The 15,048-nt window shown below is 49.1% G+C and overlaps 1 protein-coding gene across 5 annotated transcripts in view; it reads left to right on the plus strand.

Moving 5' to 3' along the window:
• The window catches only part of prrg2 (proline rich Gla (G-carboxyglutamic acid) 2), a 33,912-nt gene extending 19,399 nt beyond the window's left edge, over positions 1-14,513 (plus strand). For 4 of the 5 annotated variants that reach the window (XM_078237234.1, XM_078237235.1, XM_078237232.1 and 1 more), the window contains exons 2-7: positions 553-677; positions 2,263-2,426; positions 6,746-6,785; positions 9,869-9,998; positions 11,186-11,356; positions 14,232-14,513. In XM_078237234.1, coding sequence (XP_078093360.1) covers positions 569-677; positions 2,263-2,426; positions 6,746-6,785; positions 9,869-9,998; positions 11,186-11,356; positions 14,232-14,262 — 645 coding nt within the window. In that variant the 5' untranslated portion in view covers positions 553-568 and the 3' untranslated portion in view covers positions 14,263-14,513. Of the gene's footprint in view, positions 1-552; positions 678-2,262; positions 2,427-6,745; positions 6,786-9,868; positions 9,999-11,185; positions 11,377-12,048; positions 12,068-14,231 lie in introns of those variants that run through there. The other variant, XM_078237233.1, reaches the window with a different exon arrangement.
• The last annotated feature ends 535 nt before the right edge of the window (positions 14,514-15,048 follow it).

The following is a 15,048-nucleotide window of genomic DNA, read 5'->3' on the forward strand; positions in this document are numbered from 1 at the left end:
GGCTGATGGGGGCTGGCCGTCGGGTGAGGGGGCGGTCGATCTGCCAGCAGGGGTGGGGGCGGTTTTGGGACTGCCGTTGAGGGGGCGGAGGGAGATCTGGGCAGGCCAGGGACGGCGGTGGGGGTGTCGGGGTGGGTGGCCAGCAATCGAGTTGGGGCAGGGGGGGGGGAATCAGAGGGGCAGTGTTGAGGGGCTGGTCAGCCATGGTGCTGGCCAGCCAGTGATCGGGAGGCCGGCAGTGCGGCACACGCACCAATCTCGGCGCTGACCGATCGGCGCAGCGCTATGCTGCTGGCCCCTCCAGCCGGCAGCCCACTGATCTTTTTAGTGTGATTCACGCTGAGACACTCTGCAATGCACAGTGTGTGGGAGATTCATTTTGAAAATCCCGCTTAAAAAAAAACACAGCGGGATATACTCCCAATTTCCACGCGAATTCTCCACTTGGAATTTTGTAGGGAGAATCCCAGCCTGGAGTCTTTCAAAGAATGACCCAATCTTCCTCACCAGAAGTAACTTTGTGTAAATGTGTGCCTTCTCTCTCTATTCCAGGACTAGGACTAGCAGCATGGTTAGAAATCGGTCGCTACGCTTTGTCCTTCTGATCTGCGCCCTCGCCAACACCCGTTTTGTGGAAACACGGACACTGACGCAGCAAGGCAATGCTCAAAGTGGGGGTATGTTTCCTTTCTCCTTCCCTTCTCTTTCTGCGCGTGTTTCCGAAATAATATCTTCCAAAAAGCAAGGTTTAGGCATGCACTGACGCCAGGACATGGAAGGCATTTGAAAGTACAGATGTGGTGAAGAATCTCCTAGAAGTAGAGCTAGGGACCATAAAGATAACATTCGCTCCAACAGGGAATGCAGGAGAACCTTCTTTACCCAGAGAGTGATGCCAATGTGGAACTCACTCCCACGTGGAGACAAATAGACCATAAAACCATAGGACATAGGAGCAGAGGTCGGTCATTTGGCCCATTGCCACTCAACGAGATCAAACTGCCAGAGGGCATCCCAATTTAACCCCCAACCTCTTGGGGTTTGGGGGGCCCTTCACAAGGTCTCCCTTCACTCCAGCGGGGTCAGCCCGCGAGCTCCCTGTTAGTTCACCCGCTGGGGTGAACCACTGCTTTTTAAAAGACAAAACTATACCCGCCTCTATTACTAACTCTGACAGCTCATTCCAGGCGTGGTTAGTACTTGGCACGGTGGCACAGTGGTTAGCATAGCTGCCTCACAGCGCCAGGGATCCGGGTTCGATTCCCAGCTTGGGTCACTGTCTGTGTGGAGTCTGCATGTTCTCCCCCGTGTCTGCGTGGGTTTCCTCCGGGTGCTCCGGTTTCCTCCCACAGTCCGAAAGACGCGCTGGTTCGGGTGCATTGGCCACTCCCTCAATGTACCCGAACAGGCGCCGGAGTGTGGCGACCAGGGGATTTTCACAGTAACTTCATTGCAGTGTTAATGTAAGCCTACTTGTGACATGAATAAACAAACTTTAAACTACTTGGATGGGAGACTTGGATGGAATACCAGTTGCAGTGGACTTTATAGGCAGCTCGGTGGCACAGTGGTTAGCACTGCTGCCTCACAGTGCCAGGGACCCGAGTTTGACTCAGGTGACTGTCTGTGTGGAGTTTGCACGTTCTCCCCGTTCTGTGTGGGTTTCTCCGGGTGCTTTGGTTTCCTCCCACAATCTAAAGATGTGTAAGTTAGGTGGATTGGCCATGCTAAATTGCCCCTTAGTGTCCAAAGATGTGTAGGTTCGATGGGTTGGCCATGCTAAATGTGTGAGGTTACATGGATAGGACAGAGGGGAGGGTCTGGGTGGGATGTTCTTTCGGAGAGTCTGTGCAGGCCTGATGGGCTGGATGGCCACTTTCTGCATCGTAGGGATTCCATGGTTCTATGATGACTGATCTGATATGATAATCCTCAACTCCACTTATCCCCATAACCCTTGATTAAAAATCTGTCCATCTCAGCCTCAAACATACTTAGCGACCCAGGATAGATGCATTTAAGTGGAAGCTGGAAATACCCAGGAGGGAAACGAGGGTAAACGAAGGGGAGATGGGAGGAGGCTCACATGGAGCAAAAATTCCAGCATGGTCCAGTTGGGCTGAATGGTTTGTCTCGATGTTGTAAATTCCATGGAATCGTTCAATCCTCTCAACCTGCGACTCAACAAATGGCACAGACCTGGGCAAGCCTCTGCAGAAAGCATTGATTTTGAAATAGATATTTTTCTCTAATTACCTTCAGTGTTCCTGGATGAAAGTCAAGCATCTGTCTTCCTGAGCCGGAAGCTGATGTACAATAGCTGGGATTTTGAGTTTATCACCCCTGGAAACCTGGAACGGGAATGCTACGAGGAAGTGTGCAACTACGAGGAAGCGCATGAGATCTTTGAGAGTGACAAGAAGACGGTGGGTATCATTCCGGGGGAGGAGGGATGATAAGGGCTCTGAAAGGCCAGTGTGTGGTATTTTATAGAGAGGGTGGCCTGTAGCACAACAGGCCCCACACTGATCAGTCAAGCTGGCATAATGGACGATAGTGTCCATCTTTACAACATCACAAAGATATATAGATTAGATGGATTGGCCATGCTAAATTGTCCCTTAGTGTCCCAAGATGTGCAGGTTAGGTGGATTGGCCATGCTAAATTGCCCCTTAGTGTCCCAAGATGTGCAGGTTCTGTGGATTGGCCATGCTAAATTGCCCCTTAGTATCCCAAGATGTGCAGGTTAGGTGGATTGGCCATGCTAAATTGCCCCTTAGTATCCCAAGATGTGCAGGTTAGGTGGATTGGCCATGCTAACTTGCCCCTTAGTGTCCCAAGATGTGCAGGTTAGGTGGATTGGCCATGCTAACTTGCCCCTTAGTGTCCCAAGATGTGCAGGTTAGATGGATTGGCCATGCTAAATTGCCCCTTAGTATCCCAAGATGTGCAGGTTAGGTGGATTGGCCATGCTAAATTGCCCCTTAGTGTCCCAGGATACGTGGGTTGGATTGATTAGCCATGGTAAATGTGTAAGGTTACTATAAGAAGGATGTGGAAGCGCTGGAAAGAGTGCAGAGGAGATTTACCAGGATGCTGCCTGGTTTGGAGGGTAGGTCATATGAGGAAAGGTTGAGGGAGCTAGGGCTGTTCTCTCTGGAGCGGAGGAGGCTGAGGGGAGACTTAATAGAGGTGTATAAAATGATGAAGGGGATAGATAGAGTGAACGTTCAAAGACTATTTCCTCGGGTGGATGGAGCTATTACAAGGGGGCATAACTATAGGGTTCGTGGTGGGAGATACAGGACGGATATCAGAGGTAGGTTCTTTACGCAGAGAGTGGTTGGGGTGTGGAATGGACTGCCTGCAGTGATAGTGGAGTCAGACACTTTAGAAACATTTAAGCGGTTATTGGATAGGCACATGGAGCACACCAGGATGATAGGGAGTGGGATTGCTTGATCTTGGTTTCAGATAAAGCTCGGCACAACATCGTGGGCCGAAGGGCCTGTTCTGTGCTGTACTGTTCTATGTTCTATGTTATGGGGAAAGAGTGGGGAAAAAGGGCCTGCGTACGGTATAGAGAGTCAGTGCAGATTTGATGGGCTGAATGGCCTCCTTCTGCACTGTAGGGATTCTAATTCTATGACACTTTGAAAATGACTTTTAAAAATGTTAATATCCTGATGGTGTTTCTCCTGGGACGCGCACACAGCAGTGTCCCGGAGATTGACCTTCGATGCCTGGAGGGAAAAAGCTTCCAACTGTTCACCCCATCCATACCCCTCATAATTCTATAAACTTCTATCAGTTCGCCCCTCAGCCTCCGTCTTTCCAGGGAGAACAATCCCAGTTTATTCAATCTCTCCTCATACCTAATACCCTCCATACCAGGCAACATCCTGGTAAACCTTTTCTGCACTCTTTCCAAAGCCTCCACATCCTCCTGGTAGTGTGGTGACCAGAACTGGGCGCAGTATTCCAAAGGTGGCCTAACTAATGTTTTATACAACTGGTGTCAGTCTACTTCTGTTCCACGATACCCAAATGTTTCAACTCTGTCCATTTAAAATTGAGCTAATGATCATTATCTATCTTTAACAATGCAATTGCCAAAGGGCGGAACTTGCTGATAAATTGACACATCAATAGTGGAGAAGAGTTAAAGTTAAAGTTTATTTATTAGTTACAAGTAAGGCTTACATTAACACTGCAATGAAATCACTTTGAGATTCCCCTAGTTGCCACACTCCGATGCCTGTTCGGGTCAATGCACCCTAACAGCATGTCTTTCTGACTTGTCCCAGCATTAGAACAAACCTGACATAATTCCATGACAAAATATGTGTTGCCTCTCAGCCTTTTGGCTAAGATTAAGCATCATATCAAGCGCAAGGAGGGGCGCAATGCCTTCTCTTGGTCAGAACATTGAATACAGGAGTTGGGACGTCTTGTTGAAGTTGTACAAGACATTGGTAAGGCCACACTTGGAATACTGTGTGCAGTTCTGGTCACCCTATTATAGAAAGGATATTATTAAACTAGAAAGAGTGCACAAAAGATTTACTAGGATGCTACCGGGACTTGATGGTTTGAGTTATAAGAAGAGGCTGGATAGACTGGGACTTTTTTCTCTGGAGCATAGGAGGCTGAGGGGTGATCTTATTCATAGAAATCATAGAAATCATAGAAACCCTACAGTGCCGAAGGAGGCCATTCGGCCCATCGAGTCTGCACCGACCACAATCCCACCCAGGCCCTACCCCCACATATTTACCTGCTAATCCCTCTAACCTACACATCCCAGGACTCTAAGGGGCAATTTTTAACCTGGCCAATCAACCTAACCCGCACATCTTTGGACTATGGGAGGAAACCGGAGCACCCGGAGGAAACCCACGCAGACACGAGGAGAATGTGCAAACTCCACACAGACAGTGACCCGAGCCGGGAATCGAACCCGGGACCCTGGAGCTGTGAAGCAGCAGTGCTAACCACTGTGCTACCGTGCCGCCCCAAATAGAGGTCTATAGAGGTCTATAAAATAATGAGGGGCATAGATCAGCTAGATAGTCAATATCTTTCCCCAAAGGTAGGGGAATCTAAAACTGGAGGGCATTGATTTAAGGTGCGAGGGGAGAGACACAAAAGGATCCAGAGGGGCAGTTTTTTCACAGAGGGTGGTGAGTGTCTGGAACGAGTTGCCAGAGGCAGTAGTAGAGGCGGGTACAATTATGTCTTTTAAAAAGCATTTAGACAGTTACATGGGTACGATGGGTATAGAGGGATATGGGCCAAACGTGGGCAATTGGGATTAGCTTAGTTGTTTTAAAAAAAAAAGGGGGGGCAGCATGGACTAGTTGGGCTGAAGGGCCTGTTTCCATGCAGTATGACTGACTGTATCTTGTCAGCTTGGATCTTGAGGGGACCTTGAATTGGATTCAGTTGGATTTTGAATTTGGTTGTTTGGAGCTTAAAAAGAACATACTCGGTTTATCAGACCTTGAGATGTTTGGACTTCAAGAAAAATGAGAGACCTGCATTTTAAAAAGCACCTTTCACAACTTCACAACATCCCGCTGCACTTGTCAGCTCATGAAGTACTTTTGAAGTGTTCTAACATAGGCAATGTGGCAGTTAGTTTACGCACAGTTATTCTATGAAATCTTTTTACATTCTCTTGAAAGGGTAGATGGTGTCTTGGTTTAATAGCACGTTATTTTATTATGGGGAGGCGATGGCCTAGTGGTATTATCGCTAGACTATTAATCCAGAAACTCAGCTAATGTTCTGGGGACCCAGGTTCGAATCCCGCCACGGCAGATGGTGGAATTTGAATGCAATTTTTAAAAACAATATCTGGAATTAGGAATCTACTGATGACCATGAAACTATTGTCGATTGTCGGAAAAATCCATCTGGTTCACTAATGTCCTTTAGGGAAGGAAATCTGCTGTCCTTACCTGGTCTGGCCTACATTCGGGGAGGCGATGGCCTAGTGGTATTATTGCTAGATTATTTATCGAGAGAGTCATCTGATGCTCTGAGGGACCTGGGTTCGAATCCCGCCACGGCAGATGGTGGAATTTGAGTACAATTCAAAAAGAAAATCTGGAATTAAGAATCTACTGATGACCGTGAAATCATTGTCAATTGTCGGATAAACCCATCTGGGTCACTAATGTCCTTTAGGGAAGGAAATCTGCCGTCCTTACCCAGTCTGGCCTACATGTGACTCCAGAGCCGCAGCAAATGGGGTTGACTCTCAACTGCCCTCTGAAATGGCCGAGTGAGACACTCAGTTCAGGGGCAACCAAGGATGGGCAACAAATGCTGGCCCAGCCAGCAATGCCCAGGTAAAATCTTAGGGTGGCACAGTGGTTTCTACTGCTGCCTCACAGCTCCAGGAACCTGGGTTTGATGCCCAGCTTGGGTCACGGTCTGTGTGGAGTTTGCACATTCTCCACATATCTGCGTGGGTTTCTTCCGGGTGCTTTGGTTTCCTTCCAGAGTCCAAAAATGTGTGAGTTAGGTTGATTGGCCATGCTAAAATTGACCCTTAGTGTTCCGTGATGCATAGGTTAGAGGGATTAGCGGGGTAAATATGTGGGGTCATGGGGATAGGGCTTGGGTGGGGTTGTTGTCGGTGCAGACTCGATGGGCCAAATGGCCATCTCCTGTCTGTAGGGTTTCAATGAATTTGACAAACAGATTGATATTAAATTTTCTCTTTGTTTTTTACAGCTTGCATTTTGGCAAAAATACATGCAAGAACAAAAGCCAGGTAAGCAGCAAAACAACTGAACATCTGTGTCCGGGTTCACTGTGGTTTGCAGATGTTGCTGGACATCAGCTAAATTTAGGCTGTTGGCTGAAAGCAATTTTAGGCCCCGCACTTGAGGTAGCCTGTCAAAGCCTCCGAGGGGTACTGAAGAGGCTTAACAAGAATGGTAATGCAGATCTCCAACAATGACGAGACAGAGTACAGGAATGAGCTAGAGAACCTGGTGAGCTGGTGCGGCAACAATAATCTCTCCCTCAATGTCAACAAAACGAAGGAGATTGTTATCGACTTCAGGAAGCGTAAAGGAGAACATGCCCCTGTCGACATCAATGGGGATGAAGTAGAAAGGGTCGAGAGCTTCAAGTTTTTGGGTGTCCAGATCACCAACAACCTGCCCTGGTCCCCCAAGCCAATACTATATTAAGAAAGCCCACCAATGCCTCTACTTTCTCAGAAGACTAAGGAAATTTGGCATGTCCGCTACGATTCTCACTAACTTTTACAGATTTATTTGATTTATTGTTGTCACATGTATTAGCATACAGTGAAAAGTATTGTTTCTTGCGCGCTATACAGACAGAGCACACTGTTCATAGAGAAGGAAAGGAGAGAGTGGAGTGTTAGTCATAGCTAGGGGTGTAGAGAAAGATCAACTTAATGCAAAGTAGGTCCATTCAAAAGTCTGACGGCAGCAGGGAAGACTCTGTTCTTGAGTCGGTTGGTACGTGACTTTAGACTTTGAAAGCTTTCTGTCTGGTTGTATCACAGCTCGGTATGGCCCCTGCTCTGCCCAAGACTGCAAGAAACTATAAAAGGTTGTGAATCATGTGACAATAAATCAAATCCAAAGATATAAGCCTTCACGTAGGCGGGGGAACCAGAGAAGCTGGGATTGTTCTCCTGAGAAGAGAGGGGTTTGAGGGGAGATTGTTTGTTTGGAATCTTAAGAGCTTTGAGGGGGTGAGTGAGGAGAAACTGTTTCCACTGGCTGGAGGGTCGTTAACCGTCGGACACGGACTTAAATTCGTCGGCAAACAGAAGCAGAGGCAACATGAGCGAAGCATTCTTTGCGGAGAAAGTTGTAATGACCTGAAATGTAATGGTCTAGGAGAGGCGATGGTCGAGTGGTGTTATCGCTAGACTATTAACCCAGAAACTCAGCTAATGTTCTGGGGACCCGGGTTCGAATCCCGCCACGGCAGATGGTGGAGTTTGAATTCAATAAAAAAAAATCTCGAATTAAGAATCTACTGATGACCATGAAACCACTGTCGGAAAAACCAAAAGAGAAAACACTGGAAAATCTCAGCAGGTCTGGCAGCATCTGTAAGGAGAGAAAAGAGCTGACGTTTCGAGTCCAGATGACCCTTTGTCCATCCGCAGTAATTTGCTTTTGTCCAGTCGGAAAAACCCATCTGGTTCACTAATGTCCCTTTAGGGAAGGAAATCTGCTGTCCTTACCCGATCTGGCCTACATGTGACTCCAGAGCCACAGCAATGTGGTTGACTCTCAACTGCTCTCCAAGGGCAACTAGGGATGGGCAATAAATGTTGGCCCAGCCAGTGACGCCCATGACCCACGGATGAATAAAAAATAAAATGTGCTGCCTGATAACTTGCAGATGGTCACTTCCGGAAGGGAATTTGCATAAATAATTGGAAAGGAAAGTTGGCAGGGCAGCGGGGAAAGAGCAGGAGAGTGGATAGAGCTGGCAAGGGCACAATGGGCCGAATGGCCAGCTCTGTGTGTAGTCAGGCTGACCTACTGCTGAAATCTTTGATTGAGATGGGGAATCACAGGGTTAAGGCAGAATTGGCTGATAGGGCAGTAATTGAGGTATGATGGTTAACCTCTGCATCCCGGGGATCAGTGGAGTGAAGGGAGGGGAGACATACTTTAGAAGTGTGGTCACCATTCCAACGGATGTGCCATCCAACTTTACCCTCAGCAAGATTCCACAGACAGCAGTGTGATACTGACCAGAGAATCTGTTTTAGGGATGTTGGTTTAAGGATAAGTATAGTGGCTTGGTAATGCAGAATTTACTGTATTGCTGGGGGAAAAAAAGACACGTGCTGTTGAAGTTTTTCATTTTGTACTCATCAGGACAGTTGCAAGAATACCAAATTTCAAAGGGAGTGGCAATTTTTACTGCGTGAGCAAAGGGTGCTGGTTGATTGGCAAGTCAATTTTGATTGGCGGAGGCATTGCCATGGAGAATACACGAGGAAGCTATTGCACCCCCCCCCCCCATACCTTTGTTTAATTCTAAAAAAGGCACACTGCCTGAACATGTTCCTTTTGCCTGCAGAGGACAACTCCCTGTGTATGAATTTATGGAGCATTTGCATATGAAAAGATTGGACAGCGTGTTTCTTGATTTCAGTGATTAACTGTTGTCCACAACACCAGGGAGACATCTCCCATCTCTTGTGTATCTGGAGCATTTGAGGACTCTGCGTCTATACTCGATGGAGTTTAGAAGGATGAGGGGGGATCTCATTGAAACTTACAGAATACTGAAAGGCCTGGATAGAATGGACGTAAGGTGCACAGGTTTCCTCCCACAGTCCAAGGATGTGTGGATTAGGTGCATTGGCCATGCTAAATTGCCCTAGGATATGTAGGCTAGAGGGATGTGTAGATTAGAGGGATTAGCAGGGTGAATATGTGAGCTTACGGGGATAGGGCCTAGGTAGAATTGTTGTCGGTGCACTCGATGGGCCAAATGGCCCCCTTCTGCACTGTAGGGTTTCTATGATTTCTATAAGATGTTTCCATTAGTGGGAGAGACTGGGATCCGAGGGCACAGCCTCAGAGTGAAGGGACGACCCTTTAGAACCGAGATGAGGAGGAATTTCTTCAGCCAGAGGGTGGTGAATCTGTGGAATTCATTGCCACAGAGGAGGCCGGGTCATTGAGCGTCTTTAAGACAGAGATTGATTGATGAGGGGATCAAAGGTTACGGGGAAAAGGTGGGAGAATGGGGTTGAGAAACATATCAGCCATGGCGGAGCAGGCTCGATGGGCTGAATGGTCTAATCCTGCTGCTATAACTTGTGGTCTACGGTCTGTTCCTCAGGGGGTCCTACTGCCCACAAGTTCGACGTGGCCGGGCTGGTGGCGGGTCTGATTGGTGGATTCATCTTTATTATCCTTATCGGATTGCTTGTTGTCTATTTCTGTAAACAGCGAGGAAAACGTGCAGAAAGGTTAGTACGGGGCCTCGAATTTGAGGCAGAGTGGGCGGGGGGCTGGCATATTGCGGCAGAGGAGGGGGTCATGGTCATTTACGGCCCAGAAGGAGACCATTCAGCCAGTCGTGTCCATATTGACTCCCGCCAAGCAACCCAGTCATTCCCACTCTCCCACTCGATCTCTGTAGCTCTCCCAAGTTCATTTCCTTCAATTCCCCATCCAATATCCTTTTGAGGTCATTCCCAGCACTCTGACCAGGAGGTGAGTTCCAGGTAAGTATCGCTTGCTACGTTTAAAAGCAAACTCACCCCTCCCCCACCATCCCTCGCTCAAAATCTTCAATCAAATGGTAAGATTGTCAGCCTTACCTAAACCTGTCATAATCTTGTGCGCCTCTTTCAAACCGCCCCTCAGTCTCCTTTGCCCCAAGGAGAACAACCCCCAGCTTCCCCCAGACCTTCGACCCTCGTTCCTGGAACCACTCTGGTCAATCTCCTCTGCACCCTCTCACGGACCCGCCTTCCTGAAATGCGGCGGCCAGAACAGGTCACAGGGCTCCAGTTGGGGCCTAACCAGAGTTTAAAAGCTTATTGATTAATGTCACAAGTCGGCTTACATTAACACTGCAACGAAGTCACTGTGAAAATCCCCTAGTCGCCACACTCCACGGCAGTGTTAACCACTGTGCCGCCCCTTTGCAAAAAGGTCAGCATTACCCTCCCTGCTTTGTACTCAGTGCCTCCGCTGGTGAAGCCCAAGATCCTACCCACTTTGCTGACCATTCTCGCGGATGTGTCATCTCACGGTGGCACAGTGGTTAGTGCTGGTGCCTCATGGCGCCAGGGATCCGGGTTCGATTCCCGGCTTGGTGACTGTCTGTGCGGAGTCTGCACATTCTCCCCGTGTCTGCGTGGGTCTCCTCCGGGTGATTTAGTTTCCTCTCCAAGTGCAAAGCTGTCCAGGTTAGGTGGATTGTCCATGCTAAATTGCCCCTTAGTGTCCAAAGATGTATAGGTTAAGTGGATTGGCCACGCTAAATTGCTCTTTTGTGTCGGGGGATTAACAGAGTAAATATGTGGGATTACAGGGATAGGGCCTGGGTGGGATTGTGGTCGGTGCAGACTCGATGGGCCGAATGGCCTCCTTCTGCACTGTAGGGATTCTATGAATCTGCTTCCTAACATCTTTCATTTTCTTCCAGACCGCCGGAGTACCGAGGTGGGGGCCCAACCTCAGTCAACCAACCAGTCAGCGCGCGGAGCGAAGAGGTACCCCTAACGAATCTGGAGACCAACGCCCCGGGACTTCCCTCGTACGAAGAGGCATTGACGCGATCGGGCCATTACGACGCCCCTCCCCCGCCGTACGCTCGGTCTGTACATTTAACCTTCGCTCTTTCCTAAAGTTCTCGCTCGCACGCAGTGTTTGTCTCTTTGAGTCAAATGAGGGAAATTCCCAGAGCCTCTGCGCTACATGGGAACGGCACTGGGGACCGATTGTATGGGTCCCAGCTCTTTGGTGAGGACGTTCCTGGAAGTGATGTCATATGACCTCTAACCTCCCGCCACCCCATCTCCAGATTTGCACCGTTGGCGGCCAGACACGCCCACCTCATGACGCCCCAATTTCCCACAGCCAATCAAAAAGTGTTTGGATTGATTTAATAGATTGAAGCTTTTTGGAACCCACCTTGAATGTTTCTATTGGTGATAACCACGGTGTATGAAGAAAGGAACCCAGACCACCTTTTGTTTCTTGTTGCGCCGAGGTTGCATATCAACCGGCCAGGATGTTTCCGAAGGCTCCCGGGGCAACCCCAGCTGTTTCCAGTCCCCACGCTGTTGGTTAGCAGTACATTACCATGGCGACTGGCCTGGGAAAGCCTGAGGCCTTGACCCCCCCTGACCTTTAGCTGGTAGATATTTGTAGATGTCAGATGAGGTCGGCTGTGATGCACCCTGCTGGCTACAAGGGGGCATGACGAGGGGAATGAATGAGGAGGTTTAGTCCGGCAAGTGTCACCGGCCTCAGACAGGGAGGGCGTCGTGGGACCCTGACCCTAACGCCCAAGATGAAACCTGGGGTGATTACCTTGAGCACTGACCCTAACCATTCGACAATCTTGGAGGGACTACAAAGGCATTTATTTCTGTAATTATTTAGGAGTGGCTGATTTGTTGCTGTGTATTCATAGAATCATAGAGTCATAGAATCCCTACAGTGCAGAAGAGGCCATTTGGCCCATCGAGTCTGTACCGACTCTCTGACAGCTTCTTAGCCAGGCCCTCTGTCCCGCTCTATCCCAGTAACCCCACACATTCACCATGGTTAATCCACCTAACGTAGACACCTTGGGACACTAAGGGACAATTTAGCACGGCCAATCCACCTAACCCGCACATCTTCGGACCGTGGGAGGAAACCGGAGCACCCGGAGGAAATCCACGCACGGGGAGAAAGTGTAGACTCCACACAGTCACCCAAGTCCGGAATCAAATCCGGGTCCCTGGAGCTGTGAGGCAGCAGTGCTAAACACTGCGCCACACCAAATTATCTAACACATTCTCTACCACTAATATCAGTGGAGTTCTGCGATGCCTGACGCTATCGAGTGTCAGCCATGGCTCCGTTATAGCGAGGAGTCACAACGCTCTGACTTCAAGTCCCACTCCAGGACCTGAGCACAAAATTCAAGGCTGCAGTACTGAGAGAGTGCCGCGTTGTCAGAGATGCTTTTCAGAAAAAATCTGCTGCAACATTTGGGGTGGCACGGTGGCACAGTGGTTAGCACTGCTGCCTCACAGTGCCAGGGACCCGGGTTCGATTCCTGGCTTGGGTCACTGTCTGTGTGGAGTTTGTACGTTCTCCCCGTGTCTGCGTGGGTTTCCTCCGGGTGCTCCGGTTTCCGCTGAAAGACGTGCAGATTAGGGTGCATTGGCCGTGCTAACTTCTCCCTCAGTGTACCCGAACAGGCGCCGGAGTGTGGCGACTAGGGGATTTTCACAGTAACTTCATTGCAGTGTTAATGCAAGCTTACTTGTGACACTAATGAATAACCTTTAAACTTTTAACATTGAACCATAATTAACTATTAAACATGTCTTCTCCAGTGGATTTAAGCCATCATGTGGCACTATTCAGAAGGTGGCAGTGGGTAGTGCGGGGGGTTATCCCAGGTGCTGTGGACAATATTTATCCCACAATCGACAGCAGACAATCTGGTAGGACCTCAGTGCTGTTAATGGGATCTTGCTGTGTACATATTGGTGGCTGTGTTCCCCCGTCACAGCAGCGACCACACTTCCAAAGTATCTCATTGGTTGTGAAGCCTTTTGAGATATGAGAGGCGCTATACAAATGCTTTTCCTTTTTAATTCAACATTTGGGTGGTACGGTAGCACAGTGGTTAGCACTGCTGCCTCACAGCGCCAGGGTCCCGGGTTTGATTCCCGGCTTGGGTCACTGCCCGTGTGGAGTCTGCACGTTCTCCCCGTGTCTGCGTGGGTTTCCTCCGGGTGCTCCGGTTTCCTCCCACAGTCCAAAGATGTGCAGGTTAGGTGGATTGGCCATGCTAAATTGGCCCATTAGTGTGAGGGGGCTAGCTAGGGTAAATGTATGGATAGGGCCCGGGTGGGATTGTGGTTGGTGCAGACTTGATGGGCCGAATGGCCTCCTTCTGCACTGTAGGGATTCTATGATTTAGGATTGGGTGCGTCTCAAATTTCCTTTTGCAGGGGTTCCCTGGGGCAGTGTCAAAGTTGAAAGTATATTTATTAGTCACAAGCAGTCTTACATTAACACTGCAATGAAGTTACTGTGAAAATCCCCCAGTTGCTGCACTCTGGCGCCTGTTCGGGTACACTGAGGGAGAATTTAGCACGGCCAATGCACCCTAACCAGCACGTCTTTGGATTGCGGGAGGAAACCGGAGCACCCGGAGGAAACCCACGCAGACACGGGGAGAACGTGCAGATTCCACACAGGCAGTGACCCAAGCTGGGAATCGAACCGGGGTCCCTGGCGCTGTGAGGCAGCAGTGTTAACCACTGTGCCATCCTTTGTCGTGGCTTGGAGTGGGGAGGGAGGTGGGGCGGGGGGGCTGCAGCTGCATTCCCAGGAACCTGTTGACATTTGCAGGATGGGGTCTTGGGTGGGTTTCTTGGTTGGGGGAGGGGGTGCACAGAGAGAAGGGAGGCGCTCGTAAGAGACAAGTTGACCATCTCCTAACCGATCCCCTCTCTCCACAGTGGATCGACACGCGAGCAACATCCAAGATGAGACCTGGGATGATTTCCTTGAGCACTGACATGTGGAGAAGGGGGAAGGAGAAACCAGACAGTATTTTGAGGATCGTAAAATAAGTGAAGATGATTCAAAAAGAAAAATCAAACTCCCTCGAGTATCTCGGATTGTGTTGGTCCATGAGAATCTTCGTGAAACCAAAGGGGCTTTTCTGCAGTCACCCTTTTAGATTGTAATTCACCTCTTACCTTTTGTTTTCACTTTTTGGTAAATAATTTGTCATTGTAGATCTGAACATGTGGATTTCGTTTTGCCAATTGAAATTTTCTGTTAAAATATTTCTCTGCCCGGGGTCAGATGCGGACCTGAGCTGGTTGTACAGTGAAACCATTCTGGTGACTGCACCTCTGTCTCCCTCGCCCGGAATTAGCATCCTTTGGGGTTGTGTGGCTGGTCTCGGGTCAAGGGGGGTAGGTTTGGGTTGGGTGCACCCACCCTTTCTCTTTAATCCTCCCCCCACACCACTGGCCAATCTCCCCCAACCTTTGGGGGGGAGTGAAATGGAAGTGGGCAAGATTTTCTATCCTGATGACTCGCCAGCGATCGCTTGTTGGGATTTGGGTGGGAGGTGATGCCCTTGGGTCAACTGTGATGCCCTGTTTGGCTGGCAACATGCAATTGGGCAACTCGCCCTGGTGGCATTAAGGGTCTCCCTAGAGCTATTGGGGGAGTGGGGGGGACAGAGAAACTCACCACTGTGTGAGTTCACCTCTTTTTTTTTTTTGTTGACTGAATCTTTTCCCTCAATATAGAAGGTTCAAT

Source organism: Mustelus asterias, chromosome 21, assembly GCF_964213995.1.
Source record: "Mustelus asterias chromosome 21, sMusAst1.hap1.1, whole genome shotgun sequence".
Classification (NCBI taxonomy): domain Eukaryota; kingdom Metazoa; phylum Chordata; class Chondrichthyes; order Carcharhiniformes; family Triakidae; genus Mustelus; species Mustelus asterias.